Consider the following 19,158-nt stretch of genomic DNA (forward strand, 5'->3'; position numbering starts at 1 on the left):
TCGGGGGGAAACTTCCCCTTTGTCTGTCTGTGTTGTTCTCCCGAAGAGCAGAGACAGGGCTGAAACTATACTGTAAAAAGCTTTGGGCCAGGTATGAAAAACCATCAGATCATACCTAGAAACTACTCATTTAAAACCCCAGATATGTAAGTAGATCAGGAAATGTCTAGGAAGACGCGATGATGTTTATCTCTTTTATTTCTTTATGGCTTGTGGACTCCTCTGTGCTAACCCCCAAATGCTTTTGTTTTGCTTGTAACCATTAAGCTGGACCTCAAGAGAGCTATCTTGATGCTTAATCCTTGTAATTTTTTTTTTAATCTAGCAAAAAGCCTAAATTCCAAATGTATTTTCTTTTTGTTTTTAATAAAATTTACCTTTCTTAAGAACAGGATTTGATTTTTGAATCCCAATAGGTTTGTGCCTATGTTGTTTAATTAGCTGGTGGCAACAGCGGATTTCCTTTTTTTCCTTTCTCAGCTCTTCCCGGAGGAGGGGGTGAAAGGGCTTGAGGGTACCCCACAGGAAGAAATTCGCAAGTGCACCTTCCTGGGTTCTCAAAGGGGTTTTTTTTGCACTTGGGTGGTGGCAGCATCTACCAATCCAAGGTCAGAGAAAAGCTGTAACCTTGGGAGTTTAATACAAGCCTGGAGTGGCAAGTATTAATTTTTAGAATCCTTGCGGGCCCCCACCTTCTGCACTCGAAGTGCCAGAGTGTGGAACCAGCCTTGACAAAGAGGTTCTCATCTGACTCTTATTGTAAATTGATCCAGCCAAGTCTGTCTGATCCATGAACCATTGCAAAACCTTTGAGTTATTTTTAAACCCTGATTTGCAAGTTTGTTGTTTTCTTAAATTAAGACTTTAAGACATTTTAAAAACACTTGATCATAGAAGCCAAATAGCTCCAGAGCTAGTAAACGGAATTCAAAATGAGCTGTTAAAGTGAACCGCATCTGTATTTTCTTTTTTCCAACTCTTTTGTGTTTAAATTCCTTGCCATGATGTTACATTTTCAACTGAATTTCTGTTAACAAAAAAGTTGATTCCTGTGGATATGTACTCTATGATCAAACATTCAAATAAAGTCAGCCTGATTGTGTCATTTCACCATGAAACCAACAATTATACATTCAAATAAATTAGTTTCTTAGGCCAGGTGATATAATCACAACCCACTCAGAAAAAATCAAAGTTACTTCAAGGGGATGCGTGCTTGACTCCCAAAAAATGAGTGCCCACATAGCGACTTGGGGACTGGAAAAATCCAGGGGTTTGACAGCTTGCAATGAGTAAAATGACACACACAGGTCTGGGTTAGGGTATAACTGAAGACATTTGGAAGATGAGGAAGTGGGATTTTGTCACAGGAGAGCATTTATATGAATGTTTTGTATAAGCAAAGCATTGAGAAAGGAAAAAGTATTCATTCCCTTTTTTAGGCCTTTCATACCCCATAGTGTTAGCAGTAGCTTTCCTCCCACTGACTACTAGATGATTGAAGGCAAAGCAGATTTTGTGTCCTGGCTGGTGTTTAAGACTGTATACTGAGTCTCTCTCAAAGATATAGCTTTCAAAGATATAAAATATTAAATTTCTTTTAAAGCAAAATACTTAATCATGTTATAAAGTAAATATTTGTAACAGAGCCTTTAATTATTGGCAACAAGTGAAGTGACACCTTAAATCAGTGGTTCTTAACCTGGGGTGCATGCACCCCCTGGGGGTGCGAGATGCCCTTTCTGGGGGTACGAGACATGCCAGATTTTTTTTTAGAAGGTAAATCATCGAAAACACAAATTAAGCACAGGAACGCAAGTACAACTACTTTGTTTCATCAAACCTATGTATTTATTAACATTATACATTTTTTAACAATTACTGTAATATTACTGTACAATTACTGTAATATACAAACAAAAAATATATCTAGGTTTAAGGAGTGTGAGAACATATTTTGATTTTTGATAAGGGGTGCGAGAACATATTTTGAGAACCAAAGGGGTGCAGGCTGCAGTAAAGGTTAAAAACCGCTGCCTTAAATTCTACTACTCTTCAGATAAAGTTCTCTGTGGGAGGGTCAGTTTGAGGGACCTCAAAGTTCAAGGGAAAAAAATTATCAGAAAGTTTCTCCTTTTGATTTTTGAACCTTAAGATTGTGAGATAAGAAGACCAAAAAGGGAAAGACTGGCTCTGTACTGAAAATGCTTCCTGTGGTAGCAGAATGGCAGATACTTGCAATGTTGAAGGGTTTTTGATTAGAGGCAATCCAGAGGCAGGGTCCCGCAATTATAAACTTTAAGATCTGCATACTGAACTTTCATTGTCCCATCATTTAGTGAGGCAGACTCAGTTTGTCTGGTCAAGCCATGACAGTTGTCAAGAAGCAGGATGCTTCCTGTCCACAAGGTCTCAAGACAAAACCTTCTCTATCGATAGAATGTGTGTTTAACTAGGAGAAGGGAATCTGCATCCACCTCAGGCTTGTACGCTGACAGGAAATAAAACCTGGAGTACTGGTTGGCCTTCTAACCTACTGAGGAGCTCCAGTTCCACTGGCCCTGAAAGCAGGGAGCCTGTCTCTACTGTGCTCTCAATGAGTCTTCTCTGCTGGGCCCAGGTAGTGTGGATGAGGAAACTGACGGTTTGAATTCAAAGTGAACAAGAGACCAGGGTGGGAGGCTATGGACGACAACTCCATTCATTATTCTTTGAGAAAATGAATGGCCAGGAACAAGGAAAGGCTGTAGCAATGGGAAGTATTCACAGACCACATATACAAGTACTAAAAGCTTGAACACCACCCACTTATGTCGGTATAACTTGCATGGCTTAGGGGGTGTGAATAAGCCAGCCCCTTGAGTGCCATAAATTACACTGACCTAAGCGCCGGTGTTGACAGCACTATGTCAGCAGGAGAGCTTCTTGCAAAAGGGGTTTTATTATGCTGACAGGAGAGCTCTCTTCTATCAGCATAGAGTGTCTTCACCAGACACACTACAGCAGCACAGCGTCATCAGTTCAGCTGTGCCGCTGTACCGCTTCTAGTGAAGACTAGCCCTAAGACTACCGAGGATGTAGAATATCAGCCACAGACATAAAAGGATGAATGAACAATTCTGTGGGGTAGAATGACACTCCACACTACTAGAGATACTAAGGGTTGGTTACAACTATTCTAATACAATAGCTATGAAGATAGAAAATAAATTTGGTAGAGAGAACAAAAAGATTATCCTTACGTAATCAGGCATGGCAAAGTAGCTTTTGAATAACGGACATTAAAAAGGGAACATTCTTTGGTTGAGTTTAAAACAAAAATCTATTGACATGTTTTGTTTTAGCTGACATGTCCACAGATTCTCACGAATACTTCCTAATAAACTGACTGAAACTGAGTAGTAAAGGATGGCTGTATCTAGATTACTGCTAGGTTGCCAAAAATTACAAGTTATTGGATTTTTATACTCTTCCACCACTGTACCAAACAAACTACTGCAGTGCTATTCTTCTCTGAAGTACCAAGATTAGGACCACAAGACTCTTGGTTCAAAGCCTATGAACAAGACATTAATGAATAGAGAACAGGATGTTGGGCATATCTATCTCTAGTGGCAGGTATAGAATCATAGAATATCAGGGTTGGAAGGGACCTCAGGAGGTCATCTAGTCCAGCCCCCTGCTCAAAGGAGGACCAATTCCCAACTAAATCAGCCCAGACAGGGCTTTGTCAAGCCTGACCTTAAAAACCTCTAAGGAAGGAGATTCCAGCATCTCTCTAGGTAACCCATTCCAGTGCTTCACCACCCTAGTGAAAAAGTTTTTCCCTAATATCCAACCTAACCCCCCTTCCTCCCCCCCACTGCAACTTGAGACCATTACTCCTTGTTCTGTCATCTGGTACCACTGAGAACAGTCTAGATCCATCCTCTTTGGAACTCCCTTTTAGGTAGTTGAAAGCAGCTATCAAATCCCTCCTCATTCTTCTCTTCTGCAGACTAAACAATCCCCGTCCCCTCATCCTCTCCTCATAAGTCATGTGCTCCAGCCCCCTAATCATTTTTGTTGCCCTCCGCTGGACTCTTTCCAATTTTTTCACATCCTTCTTGTAGTGTGGATCCCAAATCTGGACACAGTACTCCAGAGGAGGCCTCACCAATGTCGAATAGAGGGGAATGATCACATCCCTTGATCTGCTGGTAATGCCCCTACTTATACAGCCCCAAATGCCGTTAGCCTTCTTGGCAACAAGGGCACACTGTTGACTCATATCCAGCTTCTCGTCCACTGTAACCCCTAGGTCCTTTTCTGCAGAACTGCTGCCTAGCCATTCAGTCCCTCGTCTGTAACAGTGAATGGGATTCTTCCGTCCTAAATGCAAGTGCAGTATGTTGGTGAATAGGACAGTACCAAATCAGCCCAAGGACAACTGTCCCCCAAACAAGAGGAGTGACTTCACATACAAGATTGAGACAAACAGGTGGCTCCTATGTTACTTCAGACAAAAGCCAACTTACCTGGTTTGGTGGAGAATGCTATGGAGAGCACCAACTCCAGTAAAGTCTGACAAAATGCTGGCTTAGTTGGTTAAAAAATGGCAAAATAATAAAAGAACTATTAAGAGATTGTTACATCTCTTACTCAGGTCCTGTGATTAAATACTGGCCCAAAAATCAAGTCATGGTATTTACAGCAGAGGGAGTAAGGCCCTACTGTTGACAAATATTCCAAATGTTTAATCAACTTCATTTCACTTTAGACAGGTTCACAATACGCAAAGATAATAATATTTTTAGAAACTAAGTCCCTTACCTTTTATATCTGCTTGAAACTGTCCTAGAGGATTCCTACAAGAAATTGAAAAAACAAAAAGGAAAATATAATTTCATGCTTTTCATTAAATACACTAATGCTTTTATGAACACTCAACCATCTCATATACAAGCAATTTACAAATAATTAAAAATTAGACTTGCAATTTCACATCAACATAAACATCTAGCTTTTACATTATCCTGTCTATGACCTACTAGTCCAAAAGTAGCAGGTAGTAACTATAGGGTGGGGTGGGATAGGAGATAGGTGGGGAGAAGAAGAAAGGGCCCTACAGTAGAGGTAGAGCCAAAATTCTGATGAGAAATCCAGATCGCTGCCTCATCCATGTGCTGCAAAATCCAGATCCCTGCCCTACTCAGATGTTAAGGGGCAGGGTCCGAGATTTCTATAAGGACACTCTTTCTAGATTCCAACTGGAAGTTTTTCATTTCAGCCTTTGGTTAGTAGGAGTCATATAAATTTGAAGACCCTTCCAGAATGTTCTGGCTACCGAAAGTGTAGGTAGACGTCTCTCCATTATTCTACCCTTCCTTATCAAAACGCCAATGTCTGTTTCTACTGTTGCTCCTAGGTTTGTTAAAGGACAGCTGAGTGAAACTGCTACGATTCTTTAGGGACACTGCTGAACGCCAAAAGTAAAACTGACCAGTGTTTTAATTTCATTTTGTAACTGCTGAGCAGCAACACTGAAGTATTCTGTCTGCAGACTCAGTAAGACAGTACTGTGTTCATTTGCATTCAGTTCATGTTTGCAAAATTATCTTCACATATTTCTAGACAGTAGTTCAAATGTTGCAAAATGTATGTTTGAGCTTCGAACTTGACAGAATCAGCTTTGTACTCATCACTGGTTCGTGGATTTATTTTACTTTTTTTAAAAAAAAATCTACCTTTCTGAATACAAGCCATGAACATATTTGTTTTCACCGCTGCTATGCAATGGATGCAGGTTTTTACTAAGTGGTCTACAATGCTGCCTAGGCCTGTTTTTCTTTAGTGTTACAGTTAAATTTAGAACTTGTCAATATAACAGCTTTCTACATTTCAAGCAGTCCAGGATTCAGTTTGCGTTTACTTATCTAATTTTTTCAATTAACTGAGTTTCATTTTTCTTTAATGTTCATAGCATTCAGCTTAGAACCTTTATTTTTTATGACCTTGAAACCGTACCTCTTGCAACCACACACTTCAAATTGGCTATTTTTAACTGATATTTTGGTCCATCAACCACAGCTGGGATACCTCCAGCACAGAGATGCATCCTCTGGGTGGTGAATGGGTGTAGCCAACTTGGGGAAACCTAGAAAGTTGCAATGAATATTACAGAATAAGGTGCTGTGAACCAACAGTATGTAGGAGAAGGATGGCCAAACAAAAAATCCCAGACTGACCACATTATGATTAAAAGGCACAGATGCCACTTCTATGGATTAACATCCAACAGTGACCGAGTAGGACAGTAATAATGAACTTCTAGCAGGAAAAATTAAGTTTAAGTTAAAGTGAAAGAAAGAGATGGTGCAACTGGAGCCAAATTTGATTTTGATAAGTTAAAGGATCGCTCTGTGAGGGAGGAAAACAAGGTAGCGCTTGCCGGGCATTTCAGGCTATTAATTTGCGATGATGAAGAAATCTCACTACAGACTGGATGGAAAATATTCAAGGAAGCAATACAAAACAGCAAAGGAAGTTACTGGAATGCATAAGCAAACAAAAGCTGCACAAACAAGGAAACAAGAATATTATAGGAAAGGTGTAAACAAGCTAAGAATGCTGGGAAAGTGAAAGTAGTAAAAGCATTATGCAAAGTGGAGAAGTCAAAGGTTGGACAAGCAAAAGTTTTGGAAAGAAGATGCTCAAGAACTAGAGAAGGCATCAAGAAAACAAGGTGTAAACAATATACAAAAAAGGTGAAATTATGTGAAAACTCAATCAAGCCAATGATGCAAGTGGTGAAGAAGGCTGCCAGTGAATGGACAACAAATGCCAAAGAGTTGCTGGAAACCCGGAAGGAACATTTTGACAAAGTGCTGAACCCTGCATTTCACACAGAAGCAAGCATTCTAGACATGCAAGATGAACAGGGCAGCTTGCAAGGCAGAATGGATATCAGCTCTGAACCACCATCAGATAAAGAAAGAGCAGTGAAGCAGTTAAATGGGAAAGCTGCAGGAATAGACAACATAACAGCTAAACTGCTAAAAGCCAGTGCAACAAGTGCTATCAAAGCATAAGGGGGGGGGAAAAAACAGGGGGTATCTGAGCAAGAGGAGCTATTAGACAACTGGCTAACAGCAATAGCTGTACTAATCTTGAAGAAAGGAGATTCTGCCAATTCAAATAATTATAGATATATAATGCAGAAGAAAAACAGATGACATGGTGGCCAAGAAAATAACATAAGCACAACCAAGATCAGTTTGTCCTAGAGGCTGACCACCGGCTAAATGGCAGGATATTGTACACAGGGACACGCGCAGGCGGGGCTTAATAGAGGAACAAATCATGGACAGAAATGAATGGTGCTGCTGTACTGCTCCCCGTGTCTTCAAAGATGCTCTGGGATTAAAGCAAGACAGGTAGCTTATTGAATAACTATTCAGTGTTGCATTCTTTTTCTGTAATAATAAAAAAACTGAGCTACCCTGAATCATTTCCCCAGTTGTATTGGGTTTTGGGGGTTTTTTGGTAAAAAGGTGTGCACTGAAACAGCAGAAATGAATATAGCATTTTGTACCCTGCTGAGGGATCTTGGCCAAAAAATGACCATGCAATTTTTTTTTATTATTATTATGCCAACTGGTAGGAGTATCCTATGATTACCCACTTAAAGATGTTGAAAAACAAATTTACAACTGTTGTGTGTGCATTCAGAGAGTTTTACAGCAACCTGTTTCTCTTCAGGCTCTGGGTGGTTTTCCCTCCTCTCTTCCCCACCCCCAATGTGAGTAGGTGAAGCTCCAGTGGAAGCAGAATTCACCATTTCTCTTTATTATTAAAAAAATCATCAATCACTTTTCTATTCTGGCATTGTAGATAGCAAAATGGAAGACAAGCAGAGAGTTAAGAGCACTTTTTTTTTCTGTTACAGTACTTGTGATAAAATACATTATGTATAGTAAGAAATAAAAATACTATATGCAAGGATATAATCACGTCAATACCTAGCGGTCATTCAAGATCAGAGGTTTAGAGGGGATCTACATGGAAAGGTAGGACATGTCCAATCTAGTGAAAAGATGGCTGAGGTTAGACATGGCAAGTCTACAAATATTTAATGAGATGTCCTAAAAAGAAGAGGAATCAATTATTCTTTTGGTCAAAGACCAAGCTGGTTGCAACAATAAAGAAAAATAGTTTAAAATTCAGGAAACACTTTAAGAAAAGTTAAGCAAGGGAAAAGGTGCCTAATGAGGCTGAACAATCATTATCACGGATTATAGTAAAGAATGTAACAAGACACCCATCGATTAATGATAATGATCTAAAGGTCTAAGTTCATCAATGAAGCGAAAGGTAAGAGATATTTTAGTTTCCGCTCTTGTAAGAGGTTTCTCTAAGCCCTTCGCATCCTGGGTGTTAAGGGTGTTATGTCTTATACGTAGATAAGAGTACAAAAGTAAATTAGCCAGTGATGATAAAGAAAATTATGATCTAATTATGGAAAGATGCAAGCTAACTATTTTAACCTGACATCAAGTGTTAGCTATTTTACAATTCACAATGGCTAGAAGTAGGACTTCTTTACCATTGGAAAACTAATATTTGACAGCTTTCAAAGAGGAAACAGTCACTTCTAGCTCTGGATGGCCAAGAAAATAGAACTTTAAAATTGTTACATTAAGTTTACCGAGATTTATTCTTGGATAGATAGATAGATAGATTCTCCCTCCCTCCCCCAGGCCCTGTACCAGTGAACTCACAGTGGTGAAGAGTATGGCTTTATAAAAGTGGAAGGATGCAAGAAACAGTACCAATTTATTACATTACAATATGGTGTTGTATAAAGTTTCACCACTCATAAGTTAATGCAGCCATCCTATGCTCCTGCCCCCCTCCAAAAAACAAAAACAAAAACTTTTGTCCCAAACAGCATCACGTATTTCTTTAAACTATTTGCGTTATTTGTAAAGCAACAATAATACGCTTAAAGTTTAATAAAACAAAAATAGAGAAAGTAATTTGCCACAAAAAAGTTTGTGATCTACAAGAAAAACAGAAGACAGGATTAACTGGAAATCCCACAGGAAGGGGCTAACTTGTACAAAGTTTATTACTACAGCTCACTGCTTGTGCGCCTAAATATATGATCAAGTCCCTTCCCCCCTGAACTTTCCTCAAGATCTTATTTTTTCATGCCCTAGTTACATCATTACACTTTGAGTTATTTTATATATATTATTATAATTATTCTTGCATTGTTTGTTTATTGATCACTAATAATACCACACAACAGGGGCAATAACAACAAGAGTTAAGAGATTCAAAATAGGCTGAAGTGAGGGAGAAGACTTGAAGAGCTCAATTCTTCTATACATTTCAGCAAGCTTTGTTCCACTTAGGTAGCTCCAAGCTGCCATAAACCCAGCAATAGTGGTCACTGGAAGATTCTACAGGCACAGCAGAATCGTCAGGTGCCACAGAGTAGAGATCATTCTAAGCCCTTTTCCTCCATACTCCAGAATAACATTTGATCACCAAATGATATTTCATTGAATAAAGCTTTTTTTTTTTTTTTAGAAAAATGTAATCTTTTTAATCACTTCCTCACAGTAACAAAAAGGTACAGATTCACTATCTCATACAAGAGGCAAATCCCTCTGGAACCAAGGTCTGCACTGTCAGCACTCTGAATTCAAGAATTACTATTCTTCCTTGTTCTCCTCTCCTTGATCTCCATTCTTCACTTCTATTAGCCTAATGACAGAAGAGTCAATGTGAACATGGATCTAATATTTGGCAATTCCACAGAATGCCACTCTGCCCCCTCTTCTTTTTAATCTAGAGAGTGGCCTATATAAATATTTATATATGGGGGACCAGATGGTCAGAAAATTGAATATGGAACATAGCACTTTTCAGCCTTCAACCACTAGTCAAAATATGGCTCAGATCAATAGTGTGTGAAGAGATGGCTGTTTGGTGGTCTCAATCTAACTCCCCAGAACATCAGTCCATGGTATTAAAAGACCCAGCACCATGACTGACACTAAATAGTATCCTGTGACAGTCTCAAAAGAGGCAAAGAACCGAATCACTACATATGAGCAGTTATTCTCTCACTTCTAAAAGTGCTTTCCCCTGGTCATGAGGGAAACATTTCTACTGTGCATGCGATATTTATCCCCTGAATAGAGGACACCAGTCTCCAGCTCATAAACATCCCATTTGCCAAACAAACAAACATTAATGTGTCTTAATATTGTAAAATGTTTATACATGACAATTCTGAACTCCTTAAGTGAGGCACTAAAAGGCTGACTAAATTCAGATATGATATGGGCCTCCACGCATCTTCCCACAGAGGTCTTTACTGAAGCGACAAGTAATTACAGTTAGTGGCATATAATGTATACACATATAACTGAAAAATCTTGAAATAATGATGTCAGATAATGTTTACCATTTACATAGGATTTAGGAATTAGTAACCAATCACCAAAAAAATTAAAAGGTAGTTCCTATAACCTCTACGGATCTATTACTCTAGACATTATCTTAATATTGCAACACAGTATACAACTTCACTGTTCTCCAAGGAGAAGAGGAACTTTATAATGCTTTTAAAAAAAATCACTTAATTTCATTTATGATCACCATCTTCATGTATATAATGCAAATACCTGGGGACAATTTTCCAAAGGCAGCTTCTTTAGTGTGGGCAAATCAGGCAGTGAGGTACACAATAACATCCACTTGTAAGACAGGTCTTTTGAAAATGTGGGGAGAGAAGCAGGTGAGCTAATATCTTTTTATTGGACCAACTTCTGTTGGTGAGAGACACAAGCTTTTGAGCTACACAAAGCTCTTCCTTGGGTCTGGGAAAGGGACTCAGACCAGCTCAATAGTACAGACCTAGATCGGTATAAGTACATCGCTCAGCAACATGAAAAATCCACACCCCTGAGCAATGTAGATATACCAACCTAACCCCCGCCCCCATGTAGACAATGCTATGTCGATGGAAGAGCTTCTCCTGTCAACATAGCTACAGTCTCTTGGGTAGGTGGATTAACTACACAAGTGGGAGAGCTTCTCCCGTTGGCGTAGGAGTGTCTTCACTTACACACTGCAGCTGCACCGATGCAGTGTTTTTAAGTGTAGACCTGCCTTCAGAGTGTCACAGCTAAATCCAAGGTTGAACAGATAGTTTAGCATAAGTAGTTAGCACATACTCAAAGGGAACATTCAAGTTGAAGTGGCCCGTTTACACCCCTGTAATCATTGGACAAAAAAGGGAGGTTAGTTGGTTACAGGTTACTGTAATAAACCATTAATCCAGTGTCTTTATTAAGACCGTGATTTTTATCGTCCATCAAAATTATGAATTTAAGCTCCCAGGCACGTCTTTTGACAGTGTGCAGGTTTCCCATGAGGATGAGGACTGGTAGGTCAGACAGAATAATCAGTTTGTGAAAAAGTGTTCACCCACAGGTGAGAAGGTGTTTTTGTCTTATTTTTCTGTGCGAGTTCATTTGAGAGTGTGGTGACAGTCTGGTTTTACCCACATAGTAGTTACTGGGGCATTTAGTGCACTAGATGAGGTACACCACATGTTGTGATAGGCATGTGTAGGACACCTGGATCTTGAAAGGTGTGTTGGGAGGGTGTTGATCATTATAGCAGTGGAGATGCATCTTCAGGTTTTGCATCTATTCTTCTAGCAGGGTCTGACACTTTGAATTGGTGTCCTAGTCTATGGGGAGCTTGCTTCTGATGATGAGCCTGGAGAGGTTGGGAGTTGTTTGAAGGCCAGAAGAGGGAGGTTCAGGAAAGATCCCCATCAAGTATGATTGCAGTTGTTTGATGATACCCCAAATGGGTTCCAGGATGAATGGACTATAAGGTGGATAGAAAGCTGGCTAGATCGTCGTGCTCAACGGGTAGTGATCAACGTCTCGATGTCTAGTTTGCAGCCAGTATCAAGTGGAGTGCCCCAGGGTTGGTCCTGCGGCCGGTTTTGTTCAATATCTTCATTAATGATCTGGATGATGGGATGGATTGCACCCTCAGCGAGTTCGTGGATGACAATAAGCTGAGGGGAGAGGTAGATATGCTGGAGGATATGGATAGGGTCCAGCGTGACCTAGACAAATTGGAGAATTGGGCCAAAATAAATCTGATGAGTTTCAACAAGGACAAGTGCAGAGTCCTGCACTTAGAATGGAAGAATCCCATGCACTGCTACAGGCTGGGGACAGTTCTATAGAAAAGGACCTGGGGATTACAGTGGACGAGAAGCTGGATATGAGTCAACAGTGTGCCCTTGTTGCTAAGAAGGTTAACGGCATACTGGGCTGCATTAGTAGGAGCATTGCCAGCAGTTCGAGGGAAGTGATTATTCCCCTCTATTCTGCACTGGTGAGGTCACATTTGGAGTATTGCGTCCAGTTCCCCCCCCCACACACACACACACACACTACAGAAAGGATGTGGACAAATTGGAGAGAGATTTCAGCAGAAGGCAACGGAAATGATTAGAGGGCTGGGGGCACATGACTTATGAGGAGAGGCTGAGGGAACCGGGCTTATTTAGTTCCCAGAAGAGAAGAGTGAGGGGGGATTTGATAGCAGCCTTCGACTACTTGAAGGGGGATTCCAAAGAGGATGGAGTTTGGCTGTTCTCAGTGGTGGCAGATGACAGAACAAGGAACAATGGTCTCAAGGTGAGGTGGGGCGGGGGGGGGGGGGGTCTAGGTTGGATATTAGGAAAAAACTATTTCACTAGGAGGGTGGTGAAGCACTGGAATGGGTTACCTAGGAAGGTGGTAGAATCTCCATCCTTAGAGGTTTTTAAGGCCCAGTTTGACAAAGCCCTGGCTGGGATGATTTAGTTGGGGTTAGTCCTGCTTTGAGCAGGGGGTTGGACTAGATGACCTCCTGAGGTCTCTTCCAACCCTAATCTTCTATGATAGGTAACAACTAGGGGTGTGCAGTTGGAGGGGGTTTTATTTCTGTATTGAAGCAGGTTGTCTCGGGGTATTTGGCCCATTCCATGATGCGATCTACTTCTCTGGTGGAGTGTCCTTGTTTGGTGAAGGCAGTTTTGAGTGTGCTAAGGTGTATATCATAGAATCATAGAATCATAGAATATCAGGGTTGGAAGGGACCTCAAGAGGTCATCTAGTCCAACCCCCTGCTCAAAGCAGGACCAATTCCCAACTAAATCATCCCAGCCAGGGCTTTGTCAAGCCGGGCCTTAAAAACCTCCAAGGAAGGAGACTCCACCACCTCCCTAGGTAACGCATTCCAGTGCTTCACCACCCTCCTAGTGAAATAGTGTTTCCTAATATCCAACCTGGACCTCCCCCACTGCAACTTGAGACCATTGCTCCTTGTTCTGTCAAACTTATATCCCAGACTTTCTCCTCAGAGCATATTCTGTGGTATCTGAGTGCCGGAATAGATTTCTCAGTGTGTTTGGGGTGGTTACTGGAGCTCTGAAGGTAGGTGTGGTGATCTGTGGGCTTCTTGTATATAGTTGTTCATAGGCTTCCATTGTTGAAACTGATTGTGGTGTCCAGAAAGTTGATGCTAGTATGGTATAGAAGTGTTCCAGAGAGAGTGGTGGTTGCTGAAGTTGTAATGGAAATCTAAGAGGGAGTTTAAGTCATCTGTCTAGAAGATGAAAATATCATCCATGTATCGTAGGTATATCATTGGTTTCCTGGTGCACTTGTCCAGAAATTCTTCTTCAAAGTTGGCGAATAGGGGAGCCATCCTAGTACCAATGGCTGTTCTCATGGTTTGGACAAAGTATTTGTTGTTAAATGTAAGATTGTTATGATGAGGAAGAAATGGATGAGTTTGAAGATTTATTTGGGGTGGCTATCTGAGGGTTATCCATTGTCTTATAAATATTTGAGGCAGGCAGATATGCTGTAATTGTGAGGGATGTTGGTGTATACAGAAATGACAACCCTGGTGGCAAAGATGGTGTTCTGAGGGAGGGTGTTAATGTCATGGAGTTTGTGGGACAAGTTGGTTGTGTCCTGGAGGAAGCTGGTCCTTTGTGTGGTCTTTTGTTTGAGGATGGTTTCCACAAGTCCCGATATTACTTCAGTAAGAGTGCCATGGCCAGATATGATGGGTCTGCCTGGGTTCCCTTGTTTGTATATCTTTGGAAGCATGTAAAAAGGTCCTGGGGTAGGTTCATGGGGCATGAGTTTATAGAGTTTCTCTTGGAGTTGTTGGAGAAAGGATTTGATTATACCCATAAATTTAGGATAAACTATCGTGTGGGGTCTTCTTTGAGTTCTTTATAGTAGGTGGTGTCAGAGAGTTGTCAGTTGGCCTCCTTAACATAATCATCATAGTTGAGGATTATGATGGCGCCCCTTTTGTCTGCAGGTTTGATCACTATCTGGTGATTAAATATCAGGGACTATATAGCTGTCCCCTCAGCAGTGGATAGACTGTGGTAGATATGATCTTTGTTAAGGATTTCATAGGCATTTTTTTCCCCCGATGCAATCAATGTAATGATCAAGAGCGTGGTTTTGTCTGCTCTGTGATGTCCCATCAGATGATTATTTTTTGTTATGACTAGTGGTGGGAATGTGGTAATTGTGAGTGGTGTTGTCATTGTTGTGAAATAATTCTTTGAAGAATTCTTTTCCTTCTCCACATGGTAGCATGGTTCTGCGAGGGGGCAGAAGTTCAGTCCCTTACAGATAATTCAGTTCCAGTCGGGGTGGTCTAGATAAATTGATATTCGGGTGTTGTGTAGTGTTCAGGTTGTGGTGTTCTGTGGATAGTTGGCTCCACTTTTTGTTTTCATGTTGGATGGCTGTCATCAGGTGTGTGTGTTCTGTATTCCCATGTTAACCATGAGCCCTGTGCTGTATGATTTTCCAGATGGGCACCCTAGTCAAACATGGAGGCTTCTGTAATCAATGTTTTATGTGGTGAGGATGGAGCAAATGGGACTCTCATACACTCCCAGATGGTCCTTGTTCTCCCCCAGACCAGAGAGGCTCACACTTTGTGAGGGAGGGAGACTAAGGCCTGGTCTACACTACGAGTTTAGGTCGACTTCAGCAGCGTTAAAACGAATTAAGCCTGGACACGTTCACACGACGAAGCCCTTTCTTTCCCCAACAGCCAGGATATGTTTATCACCCTGGACCTGGAAGCAGTAACCCCCGAACTCACCCAAGGCGTGCTCCCAGACCCTGAGGGCACACAGGGGACCTCTGGTGAGTGTACCTTTGTAAATATTACACATGGTTTAAAAGCAAGCGTGTTTAATGATTAATGATTAATTTGCCCTGGCAATCAGGGCCAGTACAGCTACTGGAAAAGTCTGTTAACGTGTATGGGGATGGAGCGGAAATCCTCCAGGGACATCTCCAGAAAGCTCTCCTTCATGTACTCCCAAAGCCTTTGCAAAAGGTTTCTGGGGAGGGCTTCCTTATCCCGTCCGCCATGGTAGGACACTTTACCACGCCAGGCCAGTAGCACATAGTCTGGAATCATTGCATAACAAAGCATGGCAGCGTACGGTCCCGGTGTTTGCTGGCATGCAGACAACATCCATTCCTTATCGCTCTTTGTTATCCTCAGGAGAGTGATATCATTCACGGTCACCTGGTTGAAATGGGGCGATTTTATTAAGGGAACATTCAGAGGTGCCCCTTCCTGCTCTGCTGAACAGAAATGTTCCCCGCTGTTAGCCACGTGGTGGGGGGGAGGGGTGAAGTGATCATCCCCGATAATTGGGTGTGGGGGGAGAGGGGGGTTAGTTGGGTTTGTGCTGCATGTTAACCCGGAAACCGCAGCCCCTCCTTTTACATTGCAAACCCATTTTAAATGGCCAACCCAACGGGTGCTTGGTATGGGAAATGAGGGTGCTACTGTTTGAAACCATTCCCACATGTTAAGAAGGTTAAAAAAGCCAAAAGACTGTGGCTTACCATGGCTGCCTGCAAGCCGAAATCTGTTGCCTGGCACTGCGTGAGTGATCTCTCACACCAAACCGGTAGGCCCTCAATATAAGAGGAAAAATGCGACCTTGTAACGAAAGCACATGTGCTGTGTAATGTGAACAGCAAAATTTAACGTGAAAGAGTGTACCCATTGTTCTCTAAAATGTGTCTTTTTTAACCACCTCTCCCTTCTCCTCCACCAGCTGCAAATGTTTCTCCTTCACAGAGGCTAGTGAAGATTAGAAGGAGAAAACGGCGGACTCGGGATGATATGTTCACGGAGCTCCAGATGTCCTCCCACGCTGAAAGAGCACAGCAGAATGCGTGGAGGCAGTCAATGTCAGACTACAGAAAAGCACAGTATGAACGAGAGGAGAGGTGGCGGGCTGAATCGCGGGATGAACAGAGCAAGTGGCGGGCTGAGGATGATAGGCGGCGTCAGCTTGCAGACAGAAGGCAAGAGTCGATGCTCCGGCTGCTGGAGCATCAAACTGATATGCTCCAGCGTATGGTTGAGCTGCAGGAATGGCAGCAGGAGCAGAGACCGCTGCTACAGCCCCTGTGTAACCAACAGCCCTCCTCCCCAAGTTCCATAGCCTCCTCACCCAGACGCCCAAGAACACGGTGGGGGGGCCTCCGGCCACCCAGTCACTCCACCCCAGATGATTGCCCGAGCATCAGAAGGCTGGCCTTCAATAAGAGTTAAGGTTTTAAACTGCAGTGTGTCCTTTTCCTTCCCTCCTCCCCCACCCATCCCGGGCTACCTTTGCAATTATCCCCCTAGTTGTGTGATGAATTAATAAAGAATGCATGAATGTGAAGTAACAATGACTTTATTGCCTCTGCAAGCGGTACTCAAAGGGGGGAGGGGAGGATGGGGTGGTTGGTTTACAGGGAAGTAGAATGACCCGGGGGGGGGGGGGGGAAGGGTTCATCAAGGAGAAACAAACAGAAGTTTCACACCGTAGCCTGGCCAGTCACAAAACTCATTTTCAAAGCTTCTCTAATGCGCACCGCACCCTGCTGTGCTCTTCTAACCGCCCTGATGTCTGGCTGCGCGTAATCAGCGGCCAGGCGATTTGCCTCAACCTCCCACCCCGCCATAAATGTCTCCCCCTTACTCTCACAGATATTGTGGAGCGCACAGCAAGCAGCAATAACAATGGGGATATTCTTTTCGCTGAGGTCTGAGCGAGTCAGTAAGCTGCGCCAGCGCGCTTTTAAACGTCCAAATGCACATTCCACCACCATTCGGCACTTGCTCAGCCTGTAGTTGAACAAGTCCTGACTACTGTCCAGGCTGCCTGTGTACGGCTTCATGAGCCATGGCATTAAGGGGTAGGCTGGGTCCCCAAGGATCACGATAGGCATTTCAACATCCCCAACGGTTATTTTCTGGTCCGGGAAGAAAGTCCCTTCCTCCAGCTTTCGAAACAGACCAGAGTGCTTGAAGACGCGAGCATCATGTACCTTTCCCGGCCATCCCACGTTGATGTTGGTGAAACGTCCCTTGTGATCCACCAGGGCTTGCAGCACCATTGAAAAGTACCCCTTGCGGTTTATGTACTCGGTGGCTTGGTGCTCCGGTGACAAGATAGGGATATGGGTTCCGTCTATCGCCCCACCACAGTTTGGGAATCCCATTGCAGCAAAGCCATCCACTATGGCCTGCACGTTTCCCAGAGTCACTACCCTTGATATCACCAGGTCTTTCATTGCCCTGGCAACTTGGATCACAGCAGCCCCCACAGTAGATTTGCCCACTCCAAATTGATTCCCGACTGACCGGTAGCTGTCTGGCGTTGCAAGCTTCCACAGGGCTATCGCCACTCGCTTCTCAACTGTGAGGGCTGCTCTCATCCTGGAATTCTGGCGCTTCAGGGCAGGGGAAAGCAAGTCACAAAGTTCCATGAAAGTGCCCTTACGCATGCGAAAGTTTCGCAGCCACTGGGAATCATCCCACACCTGCAGCACGATGCGGTCCCACCAGTCTGTGCTTGTTTCCCGGGCCCAGAATCGGCGTTCTACGGCATGAACCTGCCCCAGTAACAATCACTCTCGTCACCGCGCTGCAATCGCCTCCTCCGCTGGTCCTGGTTTTGCTTTGGCATGTCCTGGCTCTGCATATACTCCAGGACAATGCACGTGGTGTTCATAGTGCTCATAATTGCCGCGGTGATCTGAGCGGGCTCCATGATCCCAGTGCTATGGCGTCTGGTCTGAAAAAAGGCGCGAAACTAGTATCTGACGGACGGAGGGAGGGAGGGAGGGAGGGGCGAGTGACGACATGGCGTACAGGTACAGGGAATTAAAATCAACAAAGGTGGCTGTGCATCAGGGAGAAATACAAACAACTGTCACACAGAATGGCCCCCCCAAAGATTGAACTCAAAACTCTGGGTTTAGCAGGCCGTTGATTTCACGGAGGGAGGGGGAAGCAAACGAATACAGAACAACTTTATTTTTTACATCTTAAGCTGGCAGACGACGGTGCAGCATGACTGATAGCCCTCGGCATCTTCTGGGTGCTTGGCAGAAAATACTGGGCGCTTGGCAGAAAATAGCATACTACGACTGATAGCCATCATCGTCAAGACAGTTCGATAGGACTGAGCATGTCTGCCCAGGTGCCCATGATTGACAGCCACTGCAGTACGAGGACGACGGATACCAGTCGTAATATACCATCTTCTACCAAAAGTCAAGGGGCTGCTGCTGTGTGCAATGCAGCCCCACGTCTGCCAGCACCCAGATCGCCGATGAAGGCTACCAGTCATACTGCACCGTCTACTGCCGAAAGGCAATTAGCTGCTGCTGTGTAGCAATGCAGCCCCATGTCTGCCAGCACCCAGAGGACATATGGTGATGGTGAGCTGAGCTGAGCTGAGCGGGCTCCATGCTTGGCGTGGTATGTTGTCTGCACAGGTAACCCAGGTAAAAAGGCGCGAATCGATTGTCTGCCGTTGCTCTGACGGAGGGGGAGGTGCCTGACGACATGTACCCAGAACCCCCCGCGACACTGTTTTGCATCATTCAGGCATTGGGATCTCAACCCAGAATTCCAATGGGCGGCGGAGACTGCGGGAACTGTGGGATAGCTACCCACAGTGCAATGCTACGGAAGTCGACGCTAGCCTCGGTACTGTGGACGCGGTCCGCCGACTTAATGCACTTA

General features: G+C 43.3%; 1 protein-coding gene across 1 annotated transcript in view; it reads right to left on the bottom strand.

Annotated features, from left to right (window-relative positions):
- PAWR (pro-apoptotic WT1 regulator) overlaps positions 1-19,158 on the bottom strand; it is a 143,509-nt gene that overhangs the window by 18,022 nt on the left and 106,329 nt on the right. Inside the window, exon 3 of the mRNA XM_065423586.1 lies at positions 4,813-4,847. Coding sequence (XP_065279658.1) covers positions 4,813-4,847 — 35 coding nt within the window. The remainder of the gene's footprint in view (positions 1-4,812; positions 4,848-19,158) is intronic.

The sequence above is a fragment of the Emys orbicularis genome, chromosome 1 (genome assembly GCF_028017835.1).
Source record: "Emys orbicularis isolate rEmyOrb1 chromosome 1, rEmyOrb1.hap1, whole genome shotgun sequence".
Classification (NCBI taxonomy): domain Eukaryota; kingdom Metazoa; phylum Chordata; order Testudines; family Emydidae; genus Emys; species Emys orbicularis.